This window comes from Carex rostrata, chromosome 33, assembly GCF_964058835.1.
Source record: "Carex rostrata chromosome 33, lpCarRost1.2, whole genome shotgun sequence".
In the NCBI taxonomy this organism is placed as follows: Eukaryota; Viridiplantae; Streptophyta; class Magnoliopsida; order Poales; family Cyperaceae; genus Carex; species Carex rostrata.
This window is the reverse complement of record NC_135950.1, coordinates 4,903,435-4,930,999: the sequence shown is the minus strand read 5'-3', so window position 1 is coordinate 4,930,999 and position 27,565 is coordinate 4,903,435. Positions and strand designations below refer to the sequence as shown.

Sequence of the window (27,565 nt, the reverse complement as noted above, 5' to 3'; positions counted from 1 at the left end):
ATTCTCGAATAAATATGTTGTGATGTTTTATTTATATAAATATTTCAATATCAATTATTCTTACATTAATCTACAAATATATATATTGTCCAACAATTAGTTTCTTATGATATTTTTTTTGTTTAAATATTTAATAATTAGCACTTTTATGATATTTGAGAAAACCAATAAATATTCTTTCTTGAAATAATCATTGTTATTATTCTATTATTCATATTCTAATTCACGTTATTATTTTAAGCTCTCTATATTTTATCAAGGACTTAATTTATGTTATTATAAAAAGAAACATTAATAGAAACTATATTTTTTATTTTAATGTTATTTTTAGAATAAATAAATCATTATTTGTGCTACACAAACTACGAAATTACAATTCTCATAATTGCACTTACACCTCATGCCTGTAAAATAAATAGAAATGAAAATAGATAGAAAAGTTGGATCTAATTTCATATGAAATCATACATTAAATCAAACATATAGTACATAAAATTAACGCTTGTCATTAGTATAGAAAAGTTTGGTAACCATGCAAGTTCGATCGCATGTCATTAAGTATTGTTTGTTGGTATTATCATCTTTATACAAAAAACATTCATTAGCATATTCGACATACATAAATTACATATCTATAAATCAATACAAATGTTACAGTACTTTATCATTCGTCTTATGTAATTAATAATAAGATCTATTAAAAAGTTATCACATTAGAGCCTTCTGTTTAGTTCACACGCGTCAGGTTCGCTCACACGAAATAGAGTATTAAAATTTGGTGAGCATAGAGTATCATGCGGCTCACATGGTAATACCGGCTCACACGATTTAAGTTAACACAGGTTGTCAATTAATGTACACATGAAGACACCACGAGTAGGGTTTTGTATAAAATCGGATTGAGAAAATTAGTTGTGCTGAGGTTCAAATAATCTTGGTCACAGGAGAAAGAAAGTGTTAGAGAGCCCACCCCAAATCCCTTTTCATACCAATTCGCACCAATAGGAATTTTTCTAAAAAAACTATAATTAAAAAAAAAAAATTTAGAAAACCAACATGATTACGTTTTTTTTTTTTTAACAAAACCAATAAAAATTGCAATGTCATTTCGGTCCACTCTTGTTTTTTAGGCACTGAAATGACATTTCAGTCCGTCATGGTTTCACAGTTTTTCAGAAAAAAAAAAAATAGTGTAGCTGTTGGTGTAATGCCTCCGGACTGAGATGTTATTTCAGTCCAATATATCTTCTTTTTAGCTAAGACCGAATTGGCATTTCAGTTCAATGCTTTCTGTGCAGTTGTTTCGGCCTCAGTTTTGGCCTTGGCCGAACATACTGTTTTTCTGCACTTCTAGAAACTGACCGGAACTTTCTGCTTTGGCCGGAACTGTTTCTGTTTCGGCCTTCATAAAACATGTTGTTTTTTAGCACTTTGGTTTTGGTCAGGAACTGAGTCCGAAACTTCCTGGAACTGACTTTGTTTTGTCCAGGAACTATTTTTGTTTTAGTTAGGAACTGTTTCTATTGTTTTTATTAGTTTCTTTTTTAATTGTTGACTTTTGTAATGAACTAAATAAATAAGAGGACTAGCTAAATTAATATGGGATCAACAACTAAATATACTATATGAAAAAACATACATCAATTTGTTCAAACAAAACATACACTAAATAAGCTTCAAACAAAACCTACATTAGGCTGCGTTTTCTCTTATGTTTTTCTTATTTTTCTCTCAAAAATATACAAATCTATGTGATTAGAATAAAACAACAATAGAATGTTGAGACTTGAAAAAAAAAATGAGGGTTCGAGTGGAAATAAAAGAATAGAAGGTAGAAAGGAGAAAGGAGAAAGAAGGGAAAGGGAAGAGGGAGGCTATCTCAGTAAAAAAAAATAATAATAATACGGGAGTGAAATGTCATTTCAGGCTGGAGATATTTACGGATTTTCTGTGGTCGTTCGTATGAGTATCTGTGAAACTAAGATGGACTGAAATGATATTTCAGCCCGAGAAAAGAAGAAGAACGGTTAAAATTCTTATGGTTTTTGTAAAAAAAAAAAAAATCACTGGTTTCCTAAAATTAATTTTTTAATTTTGGTTAAAATTTTTTTTTTCCACCAATAGCACCATGCTACACACCAAATATGTTTGTTGATGTGTTATTTATTTATTTATTAGTATTACTAAATATATATATGTCCATGAGTGAAACTTTATTTATCAATCAATCCAACAAATGGGGACTTAATTTGATCCCTATTTTTCTTGAAAAATAAAAACAAAAAAATGTTGCATTTATTTATGACATTTTAATTTGGAAGGAAAGTGTTAATTGTTCTTTAATTATACCTCAATCTTCTGATTAATAATTAATGAACGGTTAACATTTATTTTAACTTTTCCCGGAGTTCTCCTCAAGATTAATTATGTGTCGTCACAAAATAAGCTAGAATATTGAAATAATTAAAAAAAAAATAATCAAATACATACTCCATTGAAGTTGTTGGCTTTTAAGACTTTTAGTCATACCACGTCACGTCTAATATTGACCATTTGATATGTTTTTGTTTTCGCAAGTTGAGAGATTGAATCGGATACGGGTTGATTTCGTGGTCAATAATTGACATCCCTAATTTCTAATTTCATGTGCAGCAAAAACTGTAGCATCTGGATCGATCGTTGGGAAACAATTAGCTCGTGATTTGTTCTGAAAGTTGTTCTTAAGAACAAATCGTATCCATGCAATTCAACATATATAGTTGGTTACTATGAGGTAGAATTTTAGGATAACAAATGGGCAGCTGATGTGGTGCAAATTGAAGTCTTGTAGCATATATAAATAACATTCTCGTCTAAAAGACTGTAGTGGGCAAGTGGGGTTCAAGTGCTTTGGAAATATGGGCTTCAAAACCTGTGTTAAACTCAAATTGAGGGTTCAGGTATTACCATAGAGAAGAAGAGTTCGACGTGGTCTGCTGAAGTAATTTATAAAAATCAAAAGAGAAAAAGAAAAGAAAAGAAAAGAAATTGAACCGAAACAAAAGAGGAAGGGATTCAGAAGTATACTGACAGATGGGGTCCATGAGTCAGTGTCAATATCCTAGCGCAAATCTCCTTTGATTTTCCAGCGCACTGCTCTCGGTGCTCTTGGCTCACAAGTACCACATTATTGGAGCCTTCTATTTGGTTCAAGTCAAGACATTGCAATGTTTGTGTGAAAAATATTTTCCAGTTATCACAACTTTATCGTTATATATGAGATAGTCCTCATTTTTGAATGAATATGTTGTGATGTTTTATTTATATAAATATCTCACTATCAATTATTCTTACATAAATCTAGAAATATATTGTCCAACAAATAATCTCTTATGATATTTATGTTTTTTTTTTGTTTTTCAAAATATTTAATTACTAACACTTTTAATTACTAACACTTTTAAGATATTTGAGAAAACCAATATGAACAACAAACCACTATAATTTTTGTCACGGCACATCTTTCCGGTTTATGAGGCAAACTAATAACAAGGTGAATTGCCTAAAAGGAAATCAAACCAAAAATCTCTCATCAAATTAAATCCATTTTGCAGATATCTTAATTAATTTTGGATTTCAGAAACTAAAGCGGATGTCAAAGTTTCTTTGATTTCATGATAATGAAATAGAGTACGTGTGTGTTATTTCTGTAGAGTAAGAAATTAAGAGAATAATTTTTGTATAGAATTTCATTTAATGTGAGATATTTATAAGAGGTGTATTATCGTTATTTATGTTTCTATATTCCATAATTTCACAATTTTGTTCTTAATTATCGTTATTTATTTTTTATTTTCTTATAAACTCCAACGCTCTTAGTAAATATATTTACCTCATTTAAGGTGTCAAAGACTCCAACATATATATCTGTTTTGTCTCGATTTTTGACATATCTTGTTGTTGAGAAAACTAAATTATTGGCATTGTCATATTTTGTTCAGAATTCAAAATTTTCAGATACCATAAGTTTTAATAAAATTCAGAATATTTATAAAAATGGAAATTAAATTCATAATATTTATTGACAGTGTAAGCATGCTATTTAAAAAGGTGTTAGATAAATAATAATAATAAAACAATCCAAGCAACTATTTTGTTAATTGGAGTTAATGGATTATGTCAAAATAAACGCTAATATGAATTTAAGCAAATGCGTTTACTTCATTATAAACGGCAGTAGAAAAAAAAAAGATTAGACATGTTATCTGCATCACAAATTGCATCAGACAGCGGCCTTTTCTAATAAATTACAATTTTTTTATTTTTCTATCATTTTCATCTATTTCTCTCTTCCTCTCTTTTTTTTTTTTTTTTTTTTTTTTTTAAGAGAATCGAAGAGCGGAAACTCATTAAACGAAATTAGGAAGCTCGGTTAGAGGGTGGGCTTATTGCATGAGTGCCACGTGGACCAAATGCCACGGTGTTCCATTCCATTTGTTTTGTCTTTTCTTTTTAGTTTGCATATTTTATAAGATGAACCCTCGAATTTCTTTAATCAATAATTAAATTGCAAATTATTTGAAAGAAAGTTTATTAAACACTTCTTTATAAAATAAATGTCTCTCTTTTTATGTCATTTTAAGAACTTAATCCTTAATTGGTTAACTTCATATATACTTATTATAAAACATATTTTAATCAATAACTACATTATTAATTCTTGACTTCCAAAATTCTAATTAATTTCTAAATACTTCAAAATTCCAACCTTAATTAGTATTATACTCAATTATTTTGTTTCTGCTTAATTAATTTTTTGATGATTAATTTAACTTCAATTAGCTTCAAAATAATTTAGCTATTTCACTGATCTGTTCAAGAAACAATATTACTTCTTTAAAAAAAAAACTTATTTTACTAAACCAATACAACAATACATACGTTCATTTTGTTATTTTAATTTTGTTATTAATATCATATATATATTTTGCGATAATGTTACAACGGATCAGACGGTGTTGTAGCTCATTGTACTCAAAAGACTTCGTTCTCTTGTTAGTCACCATTACAAATAATTCTATATTATTTCGGGCGAGAAAATTATATTATTATTAATTTTACTTGTACAAATATGATTGAACTGCATTTATTTTGAATTTCATACTTAATTGTCAAATAAATTATTTTGAATTTCATACATACTTATCAAATAAATTATTTAGATAATCATGATTTTGGAGTAGGTAGTTTCATAATTAAAATACCCAATTACATAATGCCATGTTGGCAATCCAGGGTTGAGGTATTACAATCACTAGATAATGTATGATTTGGTTTGGATTGCTAAAATTTGATTGTTAAAGGGCTTATGGTCATGAGAGTGGTTTTTTGACTTGAATAAGAATGTAAGATACGTGTTGATTAGACCACTTAAATTTTGTCGTGCACCACCGTGTCTGGTCAAAGGTTAATTGAAAGTTCAAAATTAAGATGTATGATTGTTTTTTGGAAATATGTATGGAGTGTTGTTAGACCCAAACCCAAAGCAAAAAATTATGATGGAGACTCAAGTTTTTCAAATTGGACCGTTTTAGTGATGACTTTAAGTGATAATTTGTTAAAAACATTAAAATTCTTTAAGTGATCCATTTTCATTATTTTTATTAAAAAAATTAGCTATCATACCTCTTTCACTGACTTTAATTTACATTTTGATATCAGTTTTCTCAAATATCCCATGATTTTAATCACTTGCGTCGTGCATTTTTAATATCATATATTTAATATCTGATTTTTTAATGTCATATATTTTATTATTGAACAATGTAAGAATTATAGATTTGAGCACATTTATATAAATAAGCCAACACAACAAATTCATTCAATGATCATGACAATATATGTATTGTCCACTAAACACATATAAACATGAAGTTTTGATGACCACAATATGTTTTTCACATAATCATTGCAATGCCTTGATTCAAAAGACATGATCACTGTGTCTATCGAAGGGGGCTCATGCATGATAATCTCTCATGTTGTTTTGATTTGTATATATAATTCATACATTGTCCATGATAAACTCTCAGAATGAATAAAATATATAGAAAGTAGACAGTAATTAATTAATAAAAAGATGCAACTTATTAATACATCAAAAGTTATTGCTATATCCCAACCCAACGCAAAAAGAAAATGCAAGTCTCCACTTGCTTCTTGCAGCTAGAACAAAAAAATTGTGGAAAAATAACATTACAAAGGAATAAGTACCAGTGACCACTGATATGACAATTTATACACATTGATATGACAATTTTAGGTTTTAAATAAAAAAGATTTGACCATTATTATTTGAACTGTAGGCACATGCAATTATTATTTCTATATCATCAGATTGCAACTGATTTATGATTTGAGAATTTATAAATCTGAAAATTAAAGTTATAAATTATTAATTCATAATTTCAAAATCTATCAAATTAGCTTCAAACGATGAATCCAAACTGTTAAAAGTTAAAACTGATCTACTTTATAAGTTACACATGCAAATACAAAATTTTGAAATTTATTTAGTATAAAGTCAAGCAGTCAGAAAAATAAAGTTTTAAAAGTTATTTTAATAGATTTATTTTTTATTGTTCTTTTTGTCGCTTGATTTGAAAAATATATTGTCAAGCTAAATTATTGTCAAACTGATCTCTCACATTATCTAAATAAGAGATATAAAATAGTTTTTTTTATGTATACAAAAAGCTAGATATTGACTGACACTTGTACAATTTCATTAAATCTTAATAAGTAACAAGTAAAGAATAGTGCGTACTATTCGAATTAGCATGTCAAAGTTACGCTAATCATGCTATTAATTGAAAACAAAAATTGTCAAGAAATCAGCCAAGGAGCATGTAACTGCACTACTTATCAGTGTTGTAAATAACGATATGTGTTTGTCGGACGAACGGTGTATCGTTAAGCAATTAATCAGTATACAACCAATTAATTGGAATTATGTAACCGATTAATCATTTTCATTCAAATAATGTGTGTATATATTCCTAATTTGTTAAAAATAATTTATTTAACTCATCAAACTTATCAAATAAACTTAATTTATCTTACTACTATTATTATAGCATGATACTACACTTATTTAATATTAACAATACATACGCACTTTACATGTGTAAGTAACACATTTATTTAAAGCAAAAATAATTTCAAAAATTAAGGTTTTTCAAATACTAATAACATATTATTTGAAAGAAATCAAATATCCTAACATAAACCACTAAATTTAGTTTATAATAACAACTAAATTTCATATTTGAACATGTTGTACTAATTGAAAAAATTATATCAATAAGTAAGAAAAATATATACTGAAGAATTATTCAATTTCAAAATCAGTAATAAAAAAATATATAAAAAATATTGAATGTATATCAAAACACAAAGCACAAATAGAATTAGATTTATGAAACTTATTATCACACAATCATAGAAAAAAAAATAATGTAAAGATAATATTTACTGGAATAAATGGATATAAGTGGGAATAAACAGATGATTAAACGAGAATAATCGACCGATTAATTGAAAAATCCTTCAACAGACTTCCGATTAGCATTTTCGTAATGGTTTGACCGTTGTTAACGATAAAGAGGCATTTAATCCTTTAACAAACAGTCAAATCAAAGCACATCCAATATATAGAAGAAAGAAAGATCTAGTATGGGGACACTATACTGGGCAATAGTTGCGGGTGACCCAAGGCCTTATTTTAGTTGTACCAGTTTTTTTATGGCACTAACCGTTTGCGGTAAAATATAATTTGTTCATACGTCATGAATTTGAACTTTGGAGAGAAATTCTACATTTTTCGGAACTTTTTTACTAGCTTTTCGAATATTTTGAAAATCAGTATTGAATTGTTTAGATCATAAAAAACCAATGATTTTCTAAAATTATGAAAATATCGATTTTTTTTTTTTTAAAACTTAAAATTTGGGCACAAAGGAAATTTTAATATGGTGATCATGTTGAATGGTTCAGACTGACATTTGGTGCGAATTTATCCATGATATCTCCTTTTATAGCATAAAACAAGTTCTGGTCATAGCTTAGAAAATCTTTCTCGTGCCTCATTCAAGTAATTGAATATCTCAGCAGTCTTATTACTGGATCAGATATAGTACAAAATAGTGATTTTGAATTAAGGGTAAAATAGTCCGTTTAAATTTGTATCACGAGTACACCCTTTCAGAATTGTTGGAACTCTAAAATTGGCCTAAATTTGCTGTTGTTGAACTTTTAGAATTTCCTTTAATTTAAATTCTTCTGTTTTACATGATCTTTTGTAATGCGAGGTTTAGGACCAGAATTTGTACATTTAATTAATTACTTTGCATCCATATGCAGCGCAGAGGTCTGAACTATTTCAATTAATGATATTATTATTTAAGTAGCTTGATATGAAATACATCATTCCTCTGCAATCAGCGATTAAAAGGAAATACAAGTAGGACAATGACTGGTACTTGTCAGTAGGAAATTAAGACATTTGGTACGAACATAAAGCCAGCTCCATCTTACATAAAAGCCCCCTGTGACAAACATACATCATCTACAAGCCCAAAACATAAAAGATAAAACAATTGAAACTTACATTAAGCCCCTTGGGAATAAGATAAAACCCATACCCCTGTGAGAAGCAAAAAGCCATGACAGTAGCTGAAAGTCTCGTCTTGGAGAATTGCAGATATACCCCCCCATCAACCCCTGATAAACATAAATATACTAAAAAAGAGCCATCTTCAACCCAATTTAACACATCAATCATGAGATCTCTTGCCACTTGTCTGCTCCATGAGATCTCTTGCATCATCATCGCGTCCCATTTTCAAAAGCAGTTCTAATACTGGTGCAGAGGCAGCCAAATCGGGTTTCACCCCTTCTTGCTTCATTCTGCTCAACACACTCATAGTCGCATCTACTTTTTTCTTCTTAGCATATGCTTTCAGCAAGGAAGTGTAAGTAGAGAGATCTGGCGCTACATGATTGAGATGCATTCTATCTAGGATATTCATCACGCCATCAATATTGCCATCATTTACATAGCCGAGAAGTAAAAATCGATATGATACAACACCTGGTTTTATACCTCCCCTTACCATTAAATCAAGCAACTTTTCAGCTTCCTTACTTTGGCCTTGTTTGCACAAAGAATCCATCATTGATCCATAAGTAACCTCATCGGGCAAAATGCCGTGATCAATCATATCCTTCAAAACTCTAATAGTCTCTTTCCAACAGCCTAGCTTAGAATATCCATTTATAACACTAGTATATGTGATAAGATTAGGTCTGACACCTTGATCAAGCATATCATACAATAGTTTCTCTGCCCTATCAGGTTCCCCCCTCTTGCAAAGTGCATCCACAATTATAGTGCAAGTTACAGTGTTAGGCAATAATCCCTTTGAAACCATTTCATTCAGCAACTTCTTTGCCTTTTCTAATTTGTCCAACTTGCAGAGCCCATCTATAAGAGTATTATAGGTACGAACATTAGGATTTGTACCTCTAGAAATCATATTACATAGCAACTCTTCTGCGTTTTCAGTTTCCCCCTCCTTGCAAATTGCATCTATGATGGTATTATAAGTCACAACATTGGGATCATGTCCATTGGAAACCATGGACTGGAGCATTTCCACTGCCTTTCCCAATTGCCCTTTCTTGCACAACCCATCCACAAGAGTAGTATAGGTCACAACATCAGGTTGAAGTCCTTGAGAAGCCATGTAGCACAACAGTTCCTCTGCCTTCTCAGTATCTCCTTCCTTGCACAGGCCATTAATCAGTGAGTTGTATGTGACTACATTTGGTGCAATATCCTCTGAAAGCATTCGCTCAAACAAACTAAATGCTTTACTAATAGCGCCTTCTTTAGAAAGGCCGTCAATCAGTGAGCTGTACGTAAATACATTTGGCGCAATACCCTCTGAAAGCATTCGCTCAAACAAACTAAATGCTTTACTAATAGCGCCTTCTTTAGAAAGGCCGTCAATCAGTGAGCTGTACGTAAATACATTTGGCGCAATACCCTCTGAAAGCATTCGCTCAAACAAACTAAATGCTTTACTAATTGTGCCTTCTTTACAAAGGCCATCAATCAGTGAGCTGTATGTGACTACACTTGGCACAATACCCGCTGAAAGCATTTGCTCAAACAACCTAGATGCATTACTAACTGGGCCTTCTTTACAAAGGCCATCAATAACAGTGTTGTAGGATATCACGTTAGGTGTGCAACGCAGCTTTGGCATTTTGTATAGCAACATGGCTACGGCCTCACTAACCCTATTCTCAGAACAGAGGCCCTTGAGTAGAGGAGTGAAGATGAAAGCATCAGCTCTCTGACCCTCCTTAATGAACCGCCCAAAGAACATCAACCCAAGTCCCAGATGATTCATACGGATACAGTAGCCGATCAAGACACTATAGGTGCAAACATCGGGTGAGGGCGAAACCCCTTTAGGTTGGGTTAACCGGTTAAAGAGTGAAAAGACTGTTGCATAATGGTTGTTCGAGTTCTTCATACGAGTTAAGGCTGTAAAGAGTTGATTAAAGGAAATGATAGATGGTGCTGGACTCTTAGCGGCCAGCAAGCGATCAAAAAATTGAAGAGCATCTTTAATAGTAAGGGTGCCCGACCGACAGCGTTCACTTACAAGTGATTCCAGCTGGCGGGTCCCCATGAGAATGTGTTGGAATTGGTCACAACTCCACTTGTAGATGATTGAGTTGAGGCTGTTGGTAGCCTCACAAAATGCAGTGACCCCCCTTGTTCAACTATAATAGTGTCCTAAGAATTTATCAATACATTCCCTACAAAACATAAATGAAAGGATGGTGAATAAATTTTGCATAACATGACTGAGGCAATTGGTACCAACATAGATAGTACTAGTTAGGCATCAATCCAGTACGTGATGTCCAGCTTTGCTTAATAGTCAAACACAAATATATGAAGTTTTCCAGGTTGGTACAGTTTCAATTTAGATCAGCTACCATTCGTTGTATTTCTTATTTGAGTAAGAAGGGCTTTATTGAGAGTAGTGAAGGTCAAGTTGGGCTCTTCCAGAAGGGCCTTTTGGTCAATTTTAGTGGTTAGGTATTTCATCAGTGAGCAAGTGATCTAAGGAATCCAGGAGCAACAGGAGACTTAATACATGGAAATCAATAAATCACAATATCATACTAAATGTAGCAAAATGCTAAATAGAGAAGCACGGTAGTGGTCAATACTCTTATACCAGTAATTACTGAGCTTGTAGTGGTCTAAATCAGACAAACTTCGACTTCATGAACCAGATTTTGTCCAATTTACAAGTTGGTGCTATTTTGAGGATACTAGATATAATTCCTACACCATACTAAAAAGGTGATGTATCCAAATCTGGTACAACTGGACAAATACTAGAGTCGATTCCTCTCACAAATTATGAATAAGAATTGTAATGTCAGCCTAATTTATGTCCCAACAAACCAATTACTCCTGGATATAATTAAACGAAAGAAATCTAAAGATCAAGATTAACCTTACAAATTGAAACTGTAGCAGTAGATAGTGTGCATGCACAGTGGTCACCAGCACATGCCAGTACCAAACTTGATCAGCTCAATAGCAAAAGAACCTGATATTGGAGTCCTTGACTGCAAATGGTACTGTAACCTGCTCATAAAGATATTATGCTTAAGTAAATACTTGATGAAATAATAAATTTCCTTTTCATGATTCAATATAATAATATGTCACCATTATGCTTGTAACCTTCAAACTAAGTTTAGATGCTGTGAGGAACCTTCACAGATCGTAAGAACTATCAGAACCCTAATTAGCTCATAAACTAGTACATATTAAAATAAATATGTTCTCTTAGTGTTCTCTCATTGTCTTATATTTTTGTATTAAACCTTACTAAACTGGTTGTTCTGGTTCATAACCTAAACCCCTACTTCCTTCTTAAAAAAATCCAGGTTCACCACTGCAATTAATTAGTTTTATTTGTTATTTATCCATTTGGGAAATGAAATCTAAATGATACTTCCCAACAGAAAGGTTAAAAAATTGAATCCATAGTGTAACGTCTGTTTGGGACATTTTATCAAGCAACTAACGTGCACGGCCAGAGGACCCCAAATTGTTCATGTGCAGTACCAAATACAGGACACAAAATTAGAGAAAAAAATAAGTCAAAATAATGCAGCAAGGTGCTAAATTTCTGGCATAAATAATTTGGCGAATCCCCATGAACGTGTATTTGAAATGGTCACAACTCCAGTTGGAGATGGTTCATTCAGGTGGCAGATCGGTGTTTACCTTAGAATTGCTTATATAAGATGGACAGTGCCAGGTTATCGCGACCAATAGTGTGGGTGCCCGACTGACAGCTTTCTTTTACAAATGATTCCAGCTGCTTGGAGAGAGTAAACTTCTCAAGAGCATTTTGACAAACAGTTGAAGTGCAAGAGAGAGTTCAGCTGCGAGCCTGAGAGTAGGGGAACTGGAGAAGTGGCGGTGTGGCGCTGTGGGTAATTTTATTGAGTGGGGGAACTGGAGAAGTAGAGTGCTACTTCTGGTCGGTGGGATTCACGGGCCGAAATTTTTAAAAATACCATTTTTTTTTAATTATTAAACCAAAACACCAATTTCGTGTGGAATTTCTATATTTCGCATGGCCGCTTCCCCTGAAAGCGGGCACCTGGAACTGGGCCGCTTCGGGGGGAAGCGGGCACTTATTTGGGTCGCTTCTGGGCTCAGCGGGCTGGGCCGCATTGGGGGCCAGCGGCCACAGTGGCCGCTTCCTGGGGGAGAAGGTACCCTGCGAAATAATTTATATTACAGAGTTGGCCTGAGTTTAGTGAGAGATTGATTTCACGTTCTTTTCACCATTCTTCTCAGCAGAACCGTAAGTTTTTTATTTTCTATCTTTTAAAAAAAAAATAGTATTTATAATTAATTTAATTAATTTTTAATTTTAGGTTTTCTTATACTCATACTAAATGGCTGTTATGGTATCTATTTACACTGGTGGTGAGATTTTAATAGGCCCTAATGGGGTTTATTACAGTATCGGGCCTGTTTCTGTGATACCGGTAATCTCGGGTACTGATTTGTTGGTTCTGAAATCGATTATTTCTCAGAACCTCGGATTGAATCAGGATCGATATGACCTTGATATTCAGGCCAAAATTAGCATGCCCACTGGTTCAGGCCAAACTTGGTTCCAACTTTTTCTTGTTCAGAATGATGGAGTCTGGCAGGTACTGTACAACCAGACAATTAGTTTTTCTGGAGGTGAATACAAGATAATTGAACTCTTTGTGGAGATTAACCGAGTCCAGCGTCCTAACCCCCTTGCAAGGTTAATCCGGGGTGTTAGTCGGGCTAATGCGTCAACCTCCTCAAGTCCAGTGGCCCAACCCCCTTTCCAGATTGACATGCCTGAAAGTAGTAATGCCCCAGTTCAGGAGGGCCGACGGTCTACTAGTCGGCCCTCCCGTCGGTCCCGAATCCCTTTGCCGATTGACATGCCTGAGAGTAGTCATGCCCCAGTTCAGAGGGACCGACCGTCTAATAGTCGGCACTCCCATCGATCCCGAGCTCAGCTTTGTGATCCGGAGGAAACTGAGGAGACGGTGGATCCGGAAATACAAGAGGCAGAGGAAAATTGGGGGGATGTTGATCCTGATTGCATGAGCGATCGTAGTGACACAGCAGATACGAGGCATGTGCTCGGGCAGACAAAAAATGAGAAATGACGTAGATTTAAGTATCACTTCTGTCATAATAGCTTGTGCACAAACGTACAACGGTCAGGTACCAGCGTACAATAAATTGTGGCGTGGAAGGGAGTTGGCAATTGCCCGCCAATTTGGTAGTTGGGAGGGGTCATATGCGCTTATAGTCCCCTTATTGGAGGCCATTAAGCGAAAAAAATCCAGGTACATTGTTTGATGTTACCTCATATCCAACTGGTGAGCCTGGACCTTACAGGTACTTTAATAGGGCGGCTTGGGCATTTGGACCATGCATAGAGGCTTTCCAACACCTCAGACCTGTCATCACTGTTGATGCCTGTTTCTTAGCAGGCCGGTACAAATGTAAAATGTTGATTGCAACCGGGTACGATGCAGAAAATCAGCTCCTCCCGTTGGTTTTTTCATTGGTAGATACAGATAATTTTGAAGATTGTGCATGGTTCATGCAATGATTGAGGCGCAATGTAATTCGCTCCAGGTTTGTGTGTGTCATCTCCAAAATGTATGCACGCAAGTGCTGATCAATGGTGGCCTGTTATTTATTTTAATTAAAATACTATTTAGAAGAAAACTGAAATTTTGTATAAGTAAATAAGATAAAATTTACATACCTGAGGGGGACGACTACTAGGAGTTGGAAACTCCTTGAAGGCGGATCTCAGCTTTGCCAAGCTGATGATACCTGGGGAGATCTGTGTTTTTGCGCCTCTCTTCTTCTCTTTCTGCAAAGCAGCGTGCGGTATCCCCAGCAGGTCCTCGCACAAGGATCTGAAATCTCCATACTCGACGCCCGTCACAGGCTCCCCGACAATGGTCATGCCCCATAGACAGCTGACATCCTGTAGGGTGACTGTCATCTCAGCGCGGGGGAGATGAAATGAGTGTGTCTCGGGACGCCATCGCTCAATGAGCCCAGAGCACAATCCCGGATCGGCAATCTCCTCGGCCATCTGGGATAGCTGGTACAATCCCATGGCACGCAACGTCCCTGCATAGGCCTTCTGGTACTTAAGCCACATTTTGTTGTGGCGTACTGTAACTGTATCTAGTCCCTAAATTAAAAATATATATTATTAATAAAATTTGAAATAAAATTATAATTTTATTAATAATATAAAACTTACTCCAGTGGCAGCCTCTAAGATACGGTGCTCCGCATTCGGGTATCAGAGAAAGTCTGATACCTGATTAGTGCGGTGCCGGATACCGAGGACCACAGATGTCAATGCCGCATCGACATACTGTGACATCTCATATGGAGTGGGTATAACTGGTGAACCTCCACTGGAAGAAGGTACATCCCTACTAGAAGACGGTCCAAATCCCATAGATGCCATGCTGTATTTTCATATTTTGGTCTTATTAGGATTTGAAATTAAATTTCAAAAAATAATTATAGTTTGGGTATTAATTATTATGGTCAATAACTAATTTTCATAATTTTGGTACAATACGATAATTATTTTAGTGAATAATCAATTTTGGTACAATACGATAATTATTTTGGTCAAATAATCAATTTTGGTACAATTTTACAATTATTTTGGTCAATAATCAATTTTCATACCATTTCATAATTATTTTGGTCAATAATTAATTTTGATACAATTCCATAATTACCTGATCCTAAACCCTAAATATTTATCTTACTCCTACTCCTACTCCTACTTTAAACTAAAATTTAAATTTAGAAAGAAGAAGAAAATTACATGATTTGAAGGGATGAAATGAGGAATGAATCGTATCAAAAAAACGAGACAGCGGCCACCTCCAAAGCGGCCAGCCCGCTTCCCTCCAATGCAGCCCAGCCCGCTTCTCCCCAATGCGGCCCAAATAAATGCCCGCTTCCCCCCGAAGCGGCCCGGTTCCAGGTGCCCGCTTCTCCGGAAAGAGGCCATGCGAAATATAACATTTCCACCCGAAATTAGTGTTTTGGTTTAATAATTATCAAAAAAATGGTATTTTTAAAAATTTCGGATTCACGGGATTGAAATGCGAGACCTAAGACCTTTACTTAGATTTTGCGCTGCAGAGCATTTATCTTTTTTTTTTTTTTTTTTTTTTACTTGATTAAAAATTTGATTACGTCTAGTTATTAATTTTTGTTGTCAATCAAGTTTTTCAATCAATGCACATAATTATTATAAGTTTTACTTCATCTTCTTAATTCAAATTAGCCCACTAAAATAATTAATTGAGATTTCACTATGTTAAACTTTACTATACTGGTTGAAGTCATCAATTTTAGTATTATGTCACTTATCAATTGACTAATTAAATACTAATTTGAACCAATATCAAAATATAAAAGAAGATTGTCAAGAAAAAAACTTAAACTTTAATTGAAGGATGTGAAATAATTGTAAATTTAGTATCATATCAAGAATGTTGAATGTGCAACAGCCAAATTGAAAAATTATATCATAAATATCCAAAAATTAAATGTGGAAATAACTGCATCTTGACTATAGTAAGATACTAAGTTAAACACATTATATGATTAATGCTTTCGAAATGAATGAACTGGTACAAATCATGACCGCTTGTGCTAAGAAAATTTCCAATGTAACACGACCGGTACGATAAATCGTCCCGATCAGTTAATTAGCCGTAAGGTCACAAACAAAAGGTGCCGGTATGAATCATATTTAAGAAGATGTAGAAAAATATAAACATGGTTCCCGGGGAAATTAATTTAGAGTTATTCGGCCATTATGATTATAAATTTATAATGGTACCATACGTCAAGACTGAGAAGATGTAGAAAAATATGCATTAATTAATTACTGTCTAAATTTGCATTTTGCAATCATCTTGTAGCAGGATGCCTCCTTTGCATTTTGCATTTTCACTGTTCATCCGCTTTTTTTGAAAAAAATCGCACCAACTTGAGAATCGGGCAAAAATCGACTCGGTCCAGTCTGATTCCGAGTTGAATCGGCCGATTTGAATCGGAATCGGCCGATTTTTCGAACTATGCCTCGTACCATACCAACTAAGACTGAAAACATCAATATTCATTCTCCTATCTTATTACAGACATCAATAACATGAATCTTAAGTAGTTTACAACTGAAACACATTACAGCCCTTCTCATCTAGCTAATAATAGTAGTACAAGTGGTATCGGGCTATCGGCGCATCCACTGGATCAAAGGCAAGTTCTGCTGAGGTAAGCACCGAAGAGAAATGGCATCCAAATCATAAGGCAACCAGTTACTCAACTGTGAAGCAGTGCAATTCTCAATTCTGAAACATAACAGCAAATTAAAAAGAAAATTAAAAAAAAAAAACCTTGCCCTCCAAAGCAAATTAAAAAAAATTAAAAAAATTGCACTTTGTACATACTTTGGAAATGTAAACCAGTGTAAAATTCATAAAGACCAAGTCCTCCAAAGAAAAAACCCAAGCCCTCCAAAGCAAATCAGATCGGATTTTTACCAGAATATGACAAGGTCATAATTATAAAGACTCTTCCCATTGTAAACACAACATTTACAAAATCAACATTTGTAATTACTAGCAACGACAACACATACCAAAGCAATATTAAACAGAAAATAATAGCTGGTTCATTCCAAGCATAATCAAGTAAATAGAAAACACACATTAATATGCAAACATTTTAAGTCAAAAGGTAACAACTAAAGTACTAATTCTCAGCAGAACAAATTAAATTGGACAAATATTTCACGAAGTCTCATTTCTACTAAAACTTGTAATAAAATGCTTCTGTAGTACATACTAAGACATCCAGTGGCATTGATAATACAACACATCATATTGACCCGCGTTTGCTTAGTTGGCAAATACCAACGTTTAATTGGAGCCCTCTTTATTATGTAAACTTGTAGGGGATCGCGCACAATGAACCGAATTTATAGAATATAAAATATAAGTTGGGAGGATGAGATACATTAACTGGTAAAATCAAATAATGGCTCAAATCACTTCACAGAGAATTAAACATCAATCAAGTAATATGCAGCAGAGCAGTACAAGCCCTTCAGTTAAATAGAATAGTAAAATGCCCAAAGTACATAAAATGATTACCTAGATTAAAAAAAACAATCTTCAACCAAACTCAGCACTTTAATCATTAGTCTTACTAATTGTCTGCTCCATGAGATTTCTCGCATCATCATCTCGTCCCATTTTCAAAAGCAGTTCTAAAACCGGTGCAGAGGCAGCCAAATCAGGTTTCACCCCTTCTTGCTTCATTCTGTTCAGCACACTCATAGTCGCATCTACTTTTTTCTTCTTAGTATATGCTTTCAGCAAGGAAGTGTAAGTAGAGAGATCTGGCGCTACATGATTGAGATGCATTCTATCTAGGATATTCATCACACCATCAATATTGCCATCATTTACATAGCCGAGAAGTAAAAATCGATATGATACAACACCTGGTTTTATACCTCCCCTTACCATTAAGTCAAGTAACTTTTCAGATTCCTTGCTTTGTCCTTGTTTGCACAAAGAATCCATCATTGATCCATAAGTAACCTCATCGGGCAAAATGCCGTGATCAATCATATCCTTCAAAACTCTAATAGTCTCTTTCCAGCAGCCTAGCTTAGAATATCCATTTATAACACTAGTATATGTGATAAGATTAGGTCTGACACCTTGATCAAGCATATCATACAATAGTTTCTCTGCCCTATCAGGTTCCCCCCTCTTGCAAAGTGCATCCACAATTATAGTGCAAGTTACAGTGTTAGGCAATAATCCCTTTGAAACCATTTCATTCAGCAACTTCTTTGCCTTTTCTAATTTGTCCAACTTGCAGAGCCCATCTATAAGAGTATTATAGGTACGAACATTAGGATTTGTACCTCTAGAAATCATATTACATAGCAACTCTTCTGCGTTTTCAGTTTCCCCCTCCTTGCAAATTGCATCTATGATGGTATTATAAGTCACAACATTGGGATCATGTCCTTTGGAAACCATGGACTGGAGCATTTCCACTGCCTTTCCCAATTGCCCTTCCTTGCACAACCCATCCACGAGAGTAGTATAGGTCACAACATTAGGTTGAAGTCCTTTAGAAACCATGTAGGACAGCAGTTCCTCTGCCTTCTCAGTATCTCCTTCCTTGCACAGGCCATTAATAAGTGAGCTGTACGTAAATACATCTGGTGTAATACCCTTTGAGAGCATTCGGTCAAACAAACTAAATGCTTTACTTACTTCACCTTCCTTACAAAGGCCATCAATAACAATGTTGTAGGAGATAACATCAGGTGTGCAGCCCAACTTAGGCATTTTATTGAATACCATGGCTATGGCCTCACTGATCTTATTCTCAAAACAAAGACCCTTGAGTAGCGAATTGAAGAAGTAAGCATCACCTCTCTGGCCCGCCCTAATAAACCGTCCAAAGAAAACCAACCCAAGTCCAGGCCGATTCATTCGAGTACAGTAGTCAATCAACATAGAATAGGTGACGACACTGGGTGAGGGGGAGAATCCTTTAGTTTGGGTCCAGCGGTTAAAAAGTGAAAAGACAGTTGCATAATGATTGTTGGAGTTCTTCATGCGAATTAAGGCCTTAAAGAGATGATTAAAGGAATAGATGGACGGTGCCGGGTTCTTAGCAGCCAGCAAGCGATCAAAAAATTGAAGAGCGTCTTTAATAGTAAGGGTGCTGGACTGACAACATTCTTTTAAAGCCAGTTCCAATTGGCGGATCCCCATGGCCATGTATTGGAAATGGTTACAATCTCCACTTGTAGAAAATAGGTTGAAACACCTGTTTGTTTTGACTTGTAAGGACAGAAATCCAGAGAACTCAGCTGTCACAGTTTGAGGAGAGAAGTTGGTTGCAAGGGCCTTTGAATGCGTGCTATAATTTAAGAATGGTTTACCTAAAAAACAAAAAAAATTGAAAGAATGGTGAATGGATTTTGCATGAAGTGCTAAAGTAATGCAGGTCAGTATATTAGGCTTCAGTATTCTGGAGCTAGCCCTTGCCCCTTCATACAGTACATGACGTGTGTTTAATGGCAATGCACAATGTAAATAGTCCTACACAATTAGGTAGTCTTGAAAGCATGATTTCAATCAGATCAGCTACCATGCTATTAGGCTACAGTTTGGTACTGCCAGATGTCTTTTTTGTGCTATACATCTTTTTTTTTTTTAAATTGTGCATAGGCAGGAGCAAAGCTCTTCCAGGAGGGCTTTTTGGTCATTTGCCAGCTAGGGATATGGTCAATGAGGACTGCTATTTACTTTATTAATGTTTTAAGTTTAATACTCCTATACTAGTCCATACTAAGCCTGAAGTAATATGTATCAAACCAAGTAAAAATTTCAAGGACCAGAGCTTAGTAGTTAATTGGGACTATTTTTTTTTTTTTGCTTTTTGTTAATTCCTAGTATCATAGTAAGAAGCTCAGGCCTCTAGAAACGATACAAGTTGACCAATAAGAGTGTTGATGCCTCTCATAATTACAAATAAACATTGGAACACCAGCCTAATTTATGGCCCAACAAATTAATTACTCTTTATTCTTTAGGAAGGGAATAAAGAAATAGCAACTAGAGGTTCGAAATTGACCCTACAAATTGAAACAAGGCCAAGAAAATTACAAGTTGTGTTTGCTTTTTGCTAAATTTACAAGTTGGTGCTATATTGAGGATCTTAAGTAATTCCTATACCATACTAAAATAGTGAGGCATATAGGTTTGATATGACTGGACAAATACCAGAGCCAATGCCTTGCACAAATTAGGAACAAGAATTATAATAACCAACCTAATTTATGTCTGACAAACCAATTACTCCTATTGGAGATAATTACACGAAAGAAATCTAAAGATCAAAATTAACCTTACAAATTGGATCTGTGGCAGCAGATAGTGTGCATGCACAGTGTTGACCAGTACATGCAGGTACAAACTTGATTAGATCAACTGTGCTTGATTGGAACTGGTATTGTAACCTGCTCATAAACAAATTTTGATTAAGATAATATTTGATCTAATAATATATTGCCTTTACATGATTCATTAAAATATAATGTCACCATTATGCTTGTAACATTCAAACTAAGTTTAGATGCTGTGAGGTAAATGTTTAATCCAAGGGGATGTGGTTCAGTAGGTCCTTTTTTAAGCATTGGGTGAGGTGAATGTTTAATCCAAGGGGATGTGGTTCAATAGGACTTGGTAGCGGTTGGTCACTTTAAAGTTTAAATATTAGTATAGAATCTGGGTAAGGGTTAGTGGCTGCTGCTTTAATACTTGGTACTCAGTAAGAGGTTTCCCTATGAATATGAAAAAAGGGAATTTGAAATGGTCATGCAGGTGCAAGATCGGTGGTTACCTTAGAAGGAATTGCTTCTAGAAGACGGACAGTGTCAGGTTCTTGCGACCAACAGGCGGAACAGCTTTCTTTTACAAGTGGTTCCTGCTGCTTAGAGCCCCAAAACTTCCCACGAGCATTTTGACAAACAGTTGAAGTGCAGAGAGAGTTGAGAGAGGAGGTGAGGTGAGCTGAGAGTTGCGTGGGAAGAAGAGAAAGAGGCGCTGGGAGTAATTTTGTTAAGTGGGGATTGGGGGAACAAGTAGACAAGTAGAGGAGAGTGGTACTTTGGGTGGGATTTTTAGAACAGTCCTTGCTCGGAAATCGGAATGAATGGAAAGCCAATTCTCAGTGTACTCATCTAAAAATTTGAAATAGCCAATATTCTCATCAAATCACCATAATATCCAAAATCTCTATAAATAAATAAATTTCTTTCTTTTATCCCCTATAGTCCTATACTCATTTTATCTTTTATTTAATTATTTTAAAATTTTAACAGACTATTATATTATACCCTTTATTTTTAAACTTTGTTTTTAAACAGAGTGTCCAGTCCAAAACATTTTTTGTTCTTCCTCTCCTTCCCGATCAAGCTGCTGATCAATGATATTTCTTACTCTCCCCTTCTCGTTCCCGTCATCGCTTTTCCCTTCTCGTTCCCGTCATCGCTCTTCCCTTCTCGTTCCCGTCATCGCTTTTCCCCTTCTCGCCTCCCTCCCTCACGGATCGAGCATGCCTCAGCCTGCGGAGATGTCTGGACAGCGGCCCAAGGCGGTGCGAGTCATGGCTGTAAGAAAAACGAAGCCGGTGTCACCACAAAATGGATCTAGCTACGCAATTTCTAGATTAACTTTCGATCTCAGAGCTTTTATCTCTTCATTTTGTATTTTTAATTTAGTTGATTGGGTCATGTTTATGCATTTCGTTATTTCTGATTGGCTGAGGTATGTGTTCTTATCAGTATTGAGCTAGATTTTGACTAAAATTAGAGTACATTTAATTGTACTTCTAAGTGTGGTAGGAGAATCGAGATTCTGTGGATGCAAAATTCAACTGAATTGAGGTACAATTGAACACTATAGCTTAAGAAAGCTCAATTGCACGATTATATTTTATCTGATGCTCGAGTGGGAGTAATTTGGGTTAAATGTGAAGTAGGTGATGCTTGTGCAAATTTTGTGCTTTTATTGCTTTACCAGGTCTGCACAGCTATGGTAAATTGATGTCTGATTATGATTAATTATAAATTTTAGACCATAAGTGAGGTGTAATCATCTAAAATTTTAAGGAACTTAGTACCACCATGTGCCAGTAGAGCACTTATAATCAACCAAAATAAATCATAGCAGTATATAAATGCAAAAACTTGTTTAAGTTGAAGTTAAAGAATGAGATCGATCTTTAGCTCAAATATTCGGGCAGAGTCCCTGAATCTTCAGGGAGATGGTTCGAATCCATCAAGATCCTTAAAAATACATAATTTGAATTATGAAATTTTACCCATAAAAATGTACTTAATTGTCTACTTGGAAGAGTATATCTCTATCACGATTGAATAAGTGCAATTACTACCCTCGATCCTAGACCTACAAGGAAAACTTTGAGTAAACAGTGATGGTAGTTCATGATTAATTTGAGCAAACTGATCAGCTTGAAGCATTTTGATTGTGTCTATCCAAAGTCCAAACATATGGTACAGGGAACCTCAAATGTCTCAGAAGCAAAAGACATTACTACTTCGATTTGCAGTACGATGATCATGAATCAAAAGAACTACGGGTATGATATATGATGGTACATATCTTCTTGTACCTACTGGTATGATATGTGATGGTACATATCCTCTTGTACTTGCATGAAAACCCATAAATATATAGTAAGTTTGAGCATGTATTTGTAAATTTTCACAATTTAAATTGTGTATTATGTAAGGATTTTAATGGATTCGAACCATCATCCCCCTGAAGATTCAGGGTCTCTGTCCTAATATTTGAGCTAAAGATCCATTTTAAGTGCGTTTAAATCTACAATCAACACATTTGTTATTGTTTGTACAGTCTTGTATTGTAAATTATTATATCATATTATATAAATATTAAACATAGGGTTTATATATAAATTTTTATTCCCTTTTAATGACTTCTTATTCTCTGGATCTGATCTCATGTGCAAGTTCAAACACTCAAACATTGCTTTGCTTGTCAAAGCCAAAATCAGAAATGAAAAGCTACTGTTAAGAGAGAAGAAAAAGAAATTTCAGTATTTTTGTGTTTTTTATATTCTAATCTAGCCTAAGTATGATTCCTTTTCATGAATAAGTTTTTTTATTAATACTACATGGCATCCAATAGGATTGATTTGCAAATCTTCCTTTAAAGAAAATGCAATAGCAAAAATGATATGACTTAGTTACAATTTTGAGCATTGATGTTCTGACAAGATGAACTGTTGCAATTTGAAATCTTTATAAATTAACCTTCAAATTCTAGTTTCTTTGAGTGATGATATTAATCCAAATTAGAAAACCCTAAGTTTTTGTTAAAAATAAAAACCAAAACTTGTTATCAATCCCAAATCTCTGTACCAGTGTAACAATGTTGTACCACCACTACACTCAGCCACAAACCAATGAAAAAATTAATGTTAAACCAAACTTGTATTAGGTCAGAGAAAAAACAGCCAACTAAATAAAAGCTCATAATTTCTAAATTTTCTTGAATTAAGCCTCAAAACTAAGATAACAAAACTAAGATAACATGTAGAGCATGATTAAACCTTAGCATTTAGGTTGAATTTTTTTTATTTTTCAATTGACAGATTAAATAAAATAGTCTAAAATATCTCATCTTTTAAAAAAACTGAAAAAGTCAATTGTTGTGTTGACTGAACCCTAAAATAAAACCCCAGAAATTTGTAAACACATATAATCACTCAATTTATACACTTTAGAATGTTTTTATTGCAAATATTATGTTCAGAACTCCAAAATTAAAAAAAATGAGAAGAAAATCTGATTTCTTATGTTCAGAACTCGTCTTTGTTCCCTTTATCCTGCCCAAAACATTAAATGAATATATAGGCGAAATAGATCAGTTCTCCAAATCTAATTTTGAAAATTGTAAGATCAGACTTTTGATTAGTTCAAATGAGATCAAAATCCCACAATGTAGAGAATAAAGATGCAGAACCTAGGCTGTGAGAGGATAACCTTTGATTATTTCAAAAGGAGCAAGGCACGAGTTAACAAAATGAAGAGGAACGGGGAGGAGGAGAGAGAGGTGGAGCAGGAGTAGCACCGGAAGGAAGAAGATGAATAAACTGGAAGGAAATATTTGGCGCTAGCTAAGGAGTTCTGCTTGGGTCCGATGCCCATTGGATGGTTCCAATGGATTCGGTAACCGTCAGATCTTCTTTAAAATCCGTACACACGAATCCTAAAGCAAATCTGAGGTTACCGAACCCATTGGAACCACTTTGGGTCCAATGGGCATCGGACCCAAGCTGCTTCCCTAGCTAAGTCTTTTTGTGATTCAACGCTCCTGTAAATTTAATCATGTTAAAAATTCAATGGACATCTCCATTAAACATTAGAGGGCAAATTGGTCAATATAATGTTAAAAATAATTAAAAAACAGGTTAATTAATTCAAAAGGGATAGAAGAAAGAAAATAATTTTTTTATGGGGATATTAGATATTATAGTGTATTCATGGGGATATTGGCTATTTTGAAATTTTACATGGATACACAGGAAATTTTCCCATTTTTTTTTATCAATCAAGTTTTTCAATTATTGCACATAATTATTATTAAGTTTTAATTAAGATTTCACTATATAAAACCTTACATTACTTGTTAAAATCGTCAATTTTAATATTATATCAATTATTAGTTGATTAATTAATATACCATTTTGAACCAATTTCAAAATATAAATAAAATGATTCTAAAACTTTGATTGAAGGATGTGAAATATATAATTGTGGGGCTTATTTTGTTCATTGTACATAATTATTTTTGGCCAATTAAATTTTTCAATAATTGCACATAATTTTTATTAAGATTTACTTGATTTTTTTAATTCAATTTTTTTAATTAAGATTTCACTATGTATAACCTTACATTACTTGTTAAAATCGTCAATTTTGATATTATGTCATTTAAAAAAAAAAAAAACCTTTGTAGAGACTACAAAAGAAATTATACCGAAATTTTTAAAAATACCATTTTATATAAAATATTAAACCAAAACACCAATTTCGTTTGGATTTATCATAATTCGCATGGCCGCTTGCCCTGGAAGCGGTCACCTGGAGTTGGGCCGCTTAGCAGGGAAGCGGGCACCTTTTACGGGCCGCTTCCTGGGGGAGAGGGCACCCTGAAATAATATATATATATTAACAGAGTTGTATTATAGAGGAGAGAGAGATTTATTTCAATTTTCACCGTTCTTCTCAGCAGAACTGTAAGTTTTTTATTTTCTATCTTTTTAAAAAAAAATTTAGTATTTATAATTAATTTAATTAATTTTTAATTTTAGGTTTTCTTATACTCATACCAAATGGCTGTTATGGTATCTATTTACACTGGTGGTGAGATTTTAACAGGCCCTAACGGGGTTTATTACAGTATCGGGCCTGTTTCTGTGATACCGGTAATCTCCGGTACTGATTTGTTGGTTCTGAAATCGATTATTTCTCAGAACCTCGGATTGAATCAGGATCGATATGACCTTGATATTCAGGCCAAAATTAGCATGCCCACTGGTTCAGGCCAAACTTGGTTCCAACTTTTTCCTGTTCAGAATGATGGAGTCTGGCAGGTACTGTACAACCAGACAATTAGTTTTTCTGGGGGTGGATACAAGATAATTGAACTCTTTGTGGAGATTAACCGAGTCCAGCGTCCTAACCCCCTTGCAAGGTTAATCCGGGGTGTTAGTCGGGCTAATGCGTCAACCTCCTCAAGTCCAGTGGCCCAACCCCCTTTCCAGATTGACATGCCTGAAAGTAGTAATACCCCAGTTCAGGAGGGCCGACGGTCTACTAGTCGGCCCTCCTGTCGGTCCCGAATCCCTTTGCTGATTGACATGCCTGAGAGTAGTCAAGCCCCAGTTCAGAGGGACCGACCGTCTAATAGTCGGCACTCCCATCGATCCCGAGCCCAGCCTTGTGATCCGGAGGAAACTGAGGAGACGGTGGATCCGGAAATACAAGAGGCAGAGGAAAATTGGGGGGATGTTGATCCTGATTGCATGAGCGATCATAGTGACATAGCAGATACGAGGCCTGTGCTCGGGCAGACAAAAAAATTCAAGGTTGATAAAGGGTTTCGGATAATGGGTCGCGGGGTTGAGCACCCGATTGCAGCTTTCAATGACCTGTCAGGTTTTCAGGAAGCAAATGTGGGGTTATTTGGTAAACTTGCAGAGTTTGAAAATGAATTGTCAGAGGGACAAACCTATGATTCAAAGGAGGAAATGAAAGCTGCAATTTACAAGTTTCACATTCTTTGTAATAAAGAGATTAAGAATACGCACAGTGACAAACAACGGATTAGGTTCAAGTGCAAGGACCCCAGATGTGGTTGGTACATTAATGCAAGGGTCACTGGTTTTGGTACACAATGGAAAGTATCAAAGTGCCCAACAAAACATGTTTGTCATGCGGATGCCACAAGAATAGATCATGCACAGTTGACCGCTGCTATGGTTGCCGATTGCATCTCGGCACACATGAGAAATGACGTAGATTTAAGTATCACTTCTGTCAGAATAGCTTGTGCACAAACGTACAACGGTCAGGTACCAGCATACAATAAATTGTGGCGTGGAAGGGAGTTGCCAATTGCCCGCCAATTTGATAGTTGGGAGGTGTCATATGCGCTTATAGTCCCCTTATTGGAGGCAATTAAGCGAAAAAATCCAGGTACATTGTTTGATGTTACCTCATATGCAACTGGTGAGCCTGGACCTTACAGGTACTTTAATAGGGCGGCTTGGGCATTTGGACCATGCATAGAGGCTTTCCAACACCTGAGACCTGTCATCACTGTTGATGCATGTTTCTTAGCAGGCCGGTACAAAGGTAAAATGTTGATTGCAACCGGGTACGATGCAGAAAATCAGCTCCTCCCGTTGGCTTTTTCATTGGTAGATACAGAGAATTTTGAAGATTGTGCATGGTTCATGCAATGGTTGAGGCGCAATGTAATTCGCTCCAGGTTTGTGTGTGTCATCACTGATAGGGGTAAGGGCATAAAAAAGGTGTTTCGACAGGATGATCTGGGATGGAATGAGGAAGATGAGGATGAGTGCGTTCACCGTCTTTGTGCTACTCACATAGCAGAAAATATGAAAAAGAATCATTGCAATGAAGAAGCAATCAAGTACTTCAGGATATGTGTGGCGAAGAGAAAGATGAGAAGATATGAGCAAGGA

General features: G+C 34.8%; 1 protein-coding gene across 6 annotated transcripts; it reads right to left on the bottom strand.

The window, feature by feature from the left end:
- Positions 1–8,557: 8,557 nt before the first annotated feature.
- Positions 8,558–21,317, bottom strand: LOC144548627 (uncharacterized). 6 transcript variants are annotated; one of them, XM_078297342.1, is made up of 3 exons: positions 21,146–21,317; positions 20,651–20,762; positions 8,558–10,872 (listed from the first exon to the last, which is right to left on the bottom strand). In XM_078297342.1, the coding sequence occupies exon 3, from the start codon at positions 10,740–10,742 to the stop codon at positions 8,814–8,816; it is 1,929 nt and encodes a 642-aa protein (XP_078153468.1). In that variant the 5' UTR covers positions 10,743–10,872; positions 20,651–20,762; positions 21,146–21,317; the 3' UTR covers positions 8,558–8,813. The 6 variants fall into 6 exon arrangements, with proteins under 6 accessions (XP_078153468.1, XP_078153461.1, XP_078153464.1 ...); XM_078297335.1 differs by lacking the exon at positions 21,146–21,317 and adding an exon at positions 19,011–19,682 and having other exon boundaries at positions 8,558–10,135; positions 20,656–20,886; XM_078297338.1 differs by lacking the exons at positions 20,651–20,762; positions 21,146–21,317 and adding an exon at positions 12,368–12,604 and having other exon boundaries at positions 8,558–11,719.
- Between the last annotated feature and the right edge of the window lie 6,248 nt (positions 21,318–27,565).

What these genes read in the sequence shown, in the direction of transcription:
- LOC144548627 (XM_078297335.1), bottom strand. Translation starts at nt 20,770, where the DNA reads ATGAGCAGGTTACAATACCAGTTCCAATCAAGCACAGTTGATCTAATC. An exon ending in TGCTGCCACAGATCCAATTT is followed by an intron (nt 19,683 to 20,655) that starts GTAAGGTTAATT and finishes TTTGTTTTTTAG; the next exon opens with GTAAACCATTCTTAAATTAT. An exon ending in TGATGGCCTTTGTAAGGAAG is followed by an intron (nt 10,136 to 19,010) that starts GTGAAGTAAGTA and finishes TTTGTAAAGAAG; the next exon opens with GCACAATTAGTAAAGCATTT.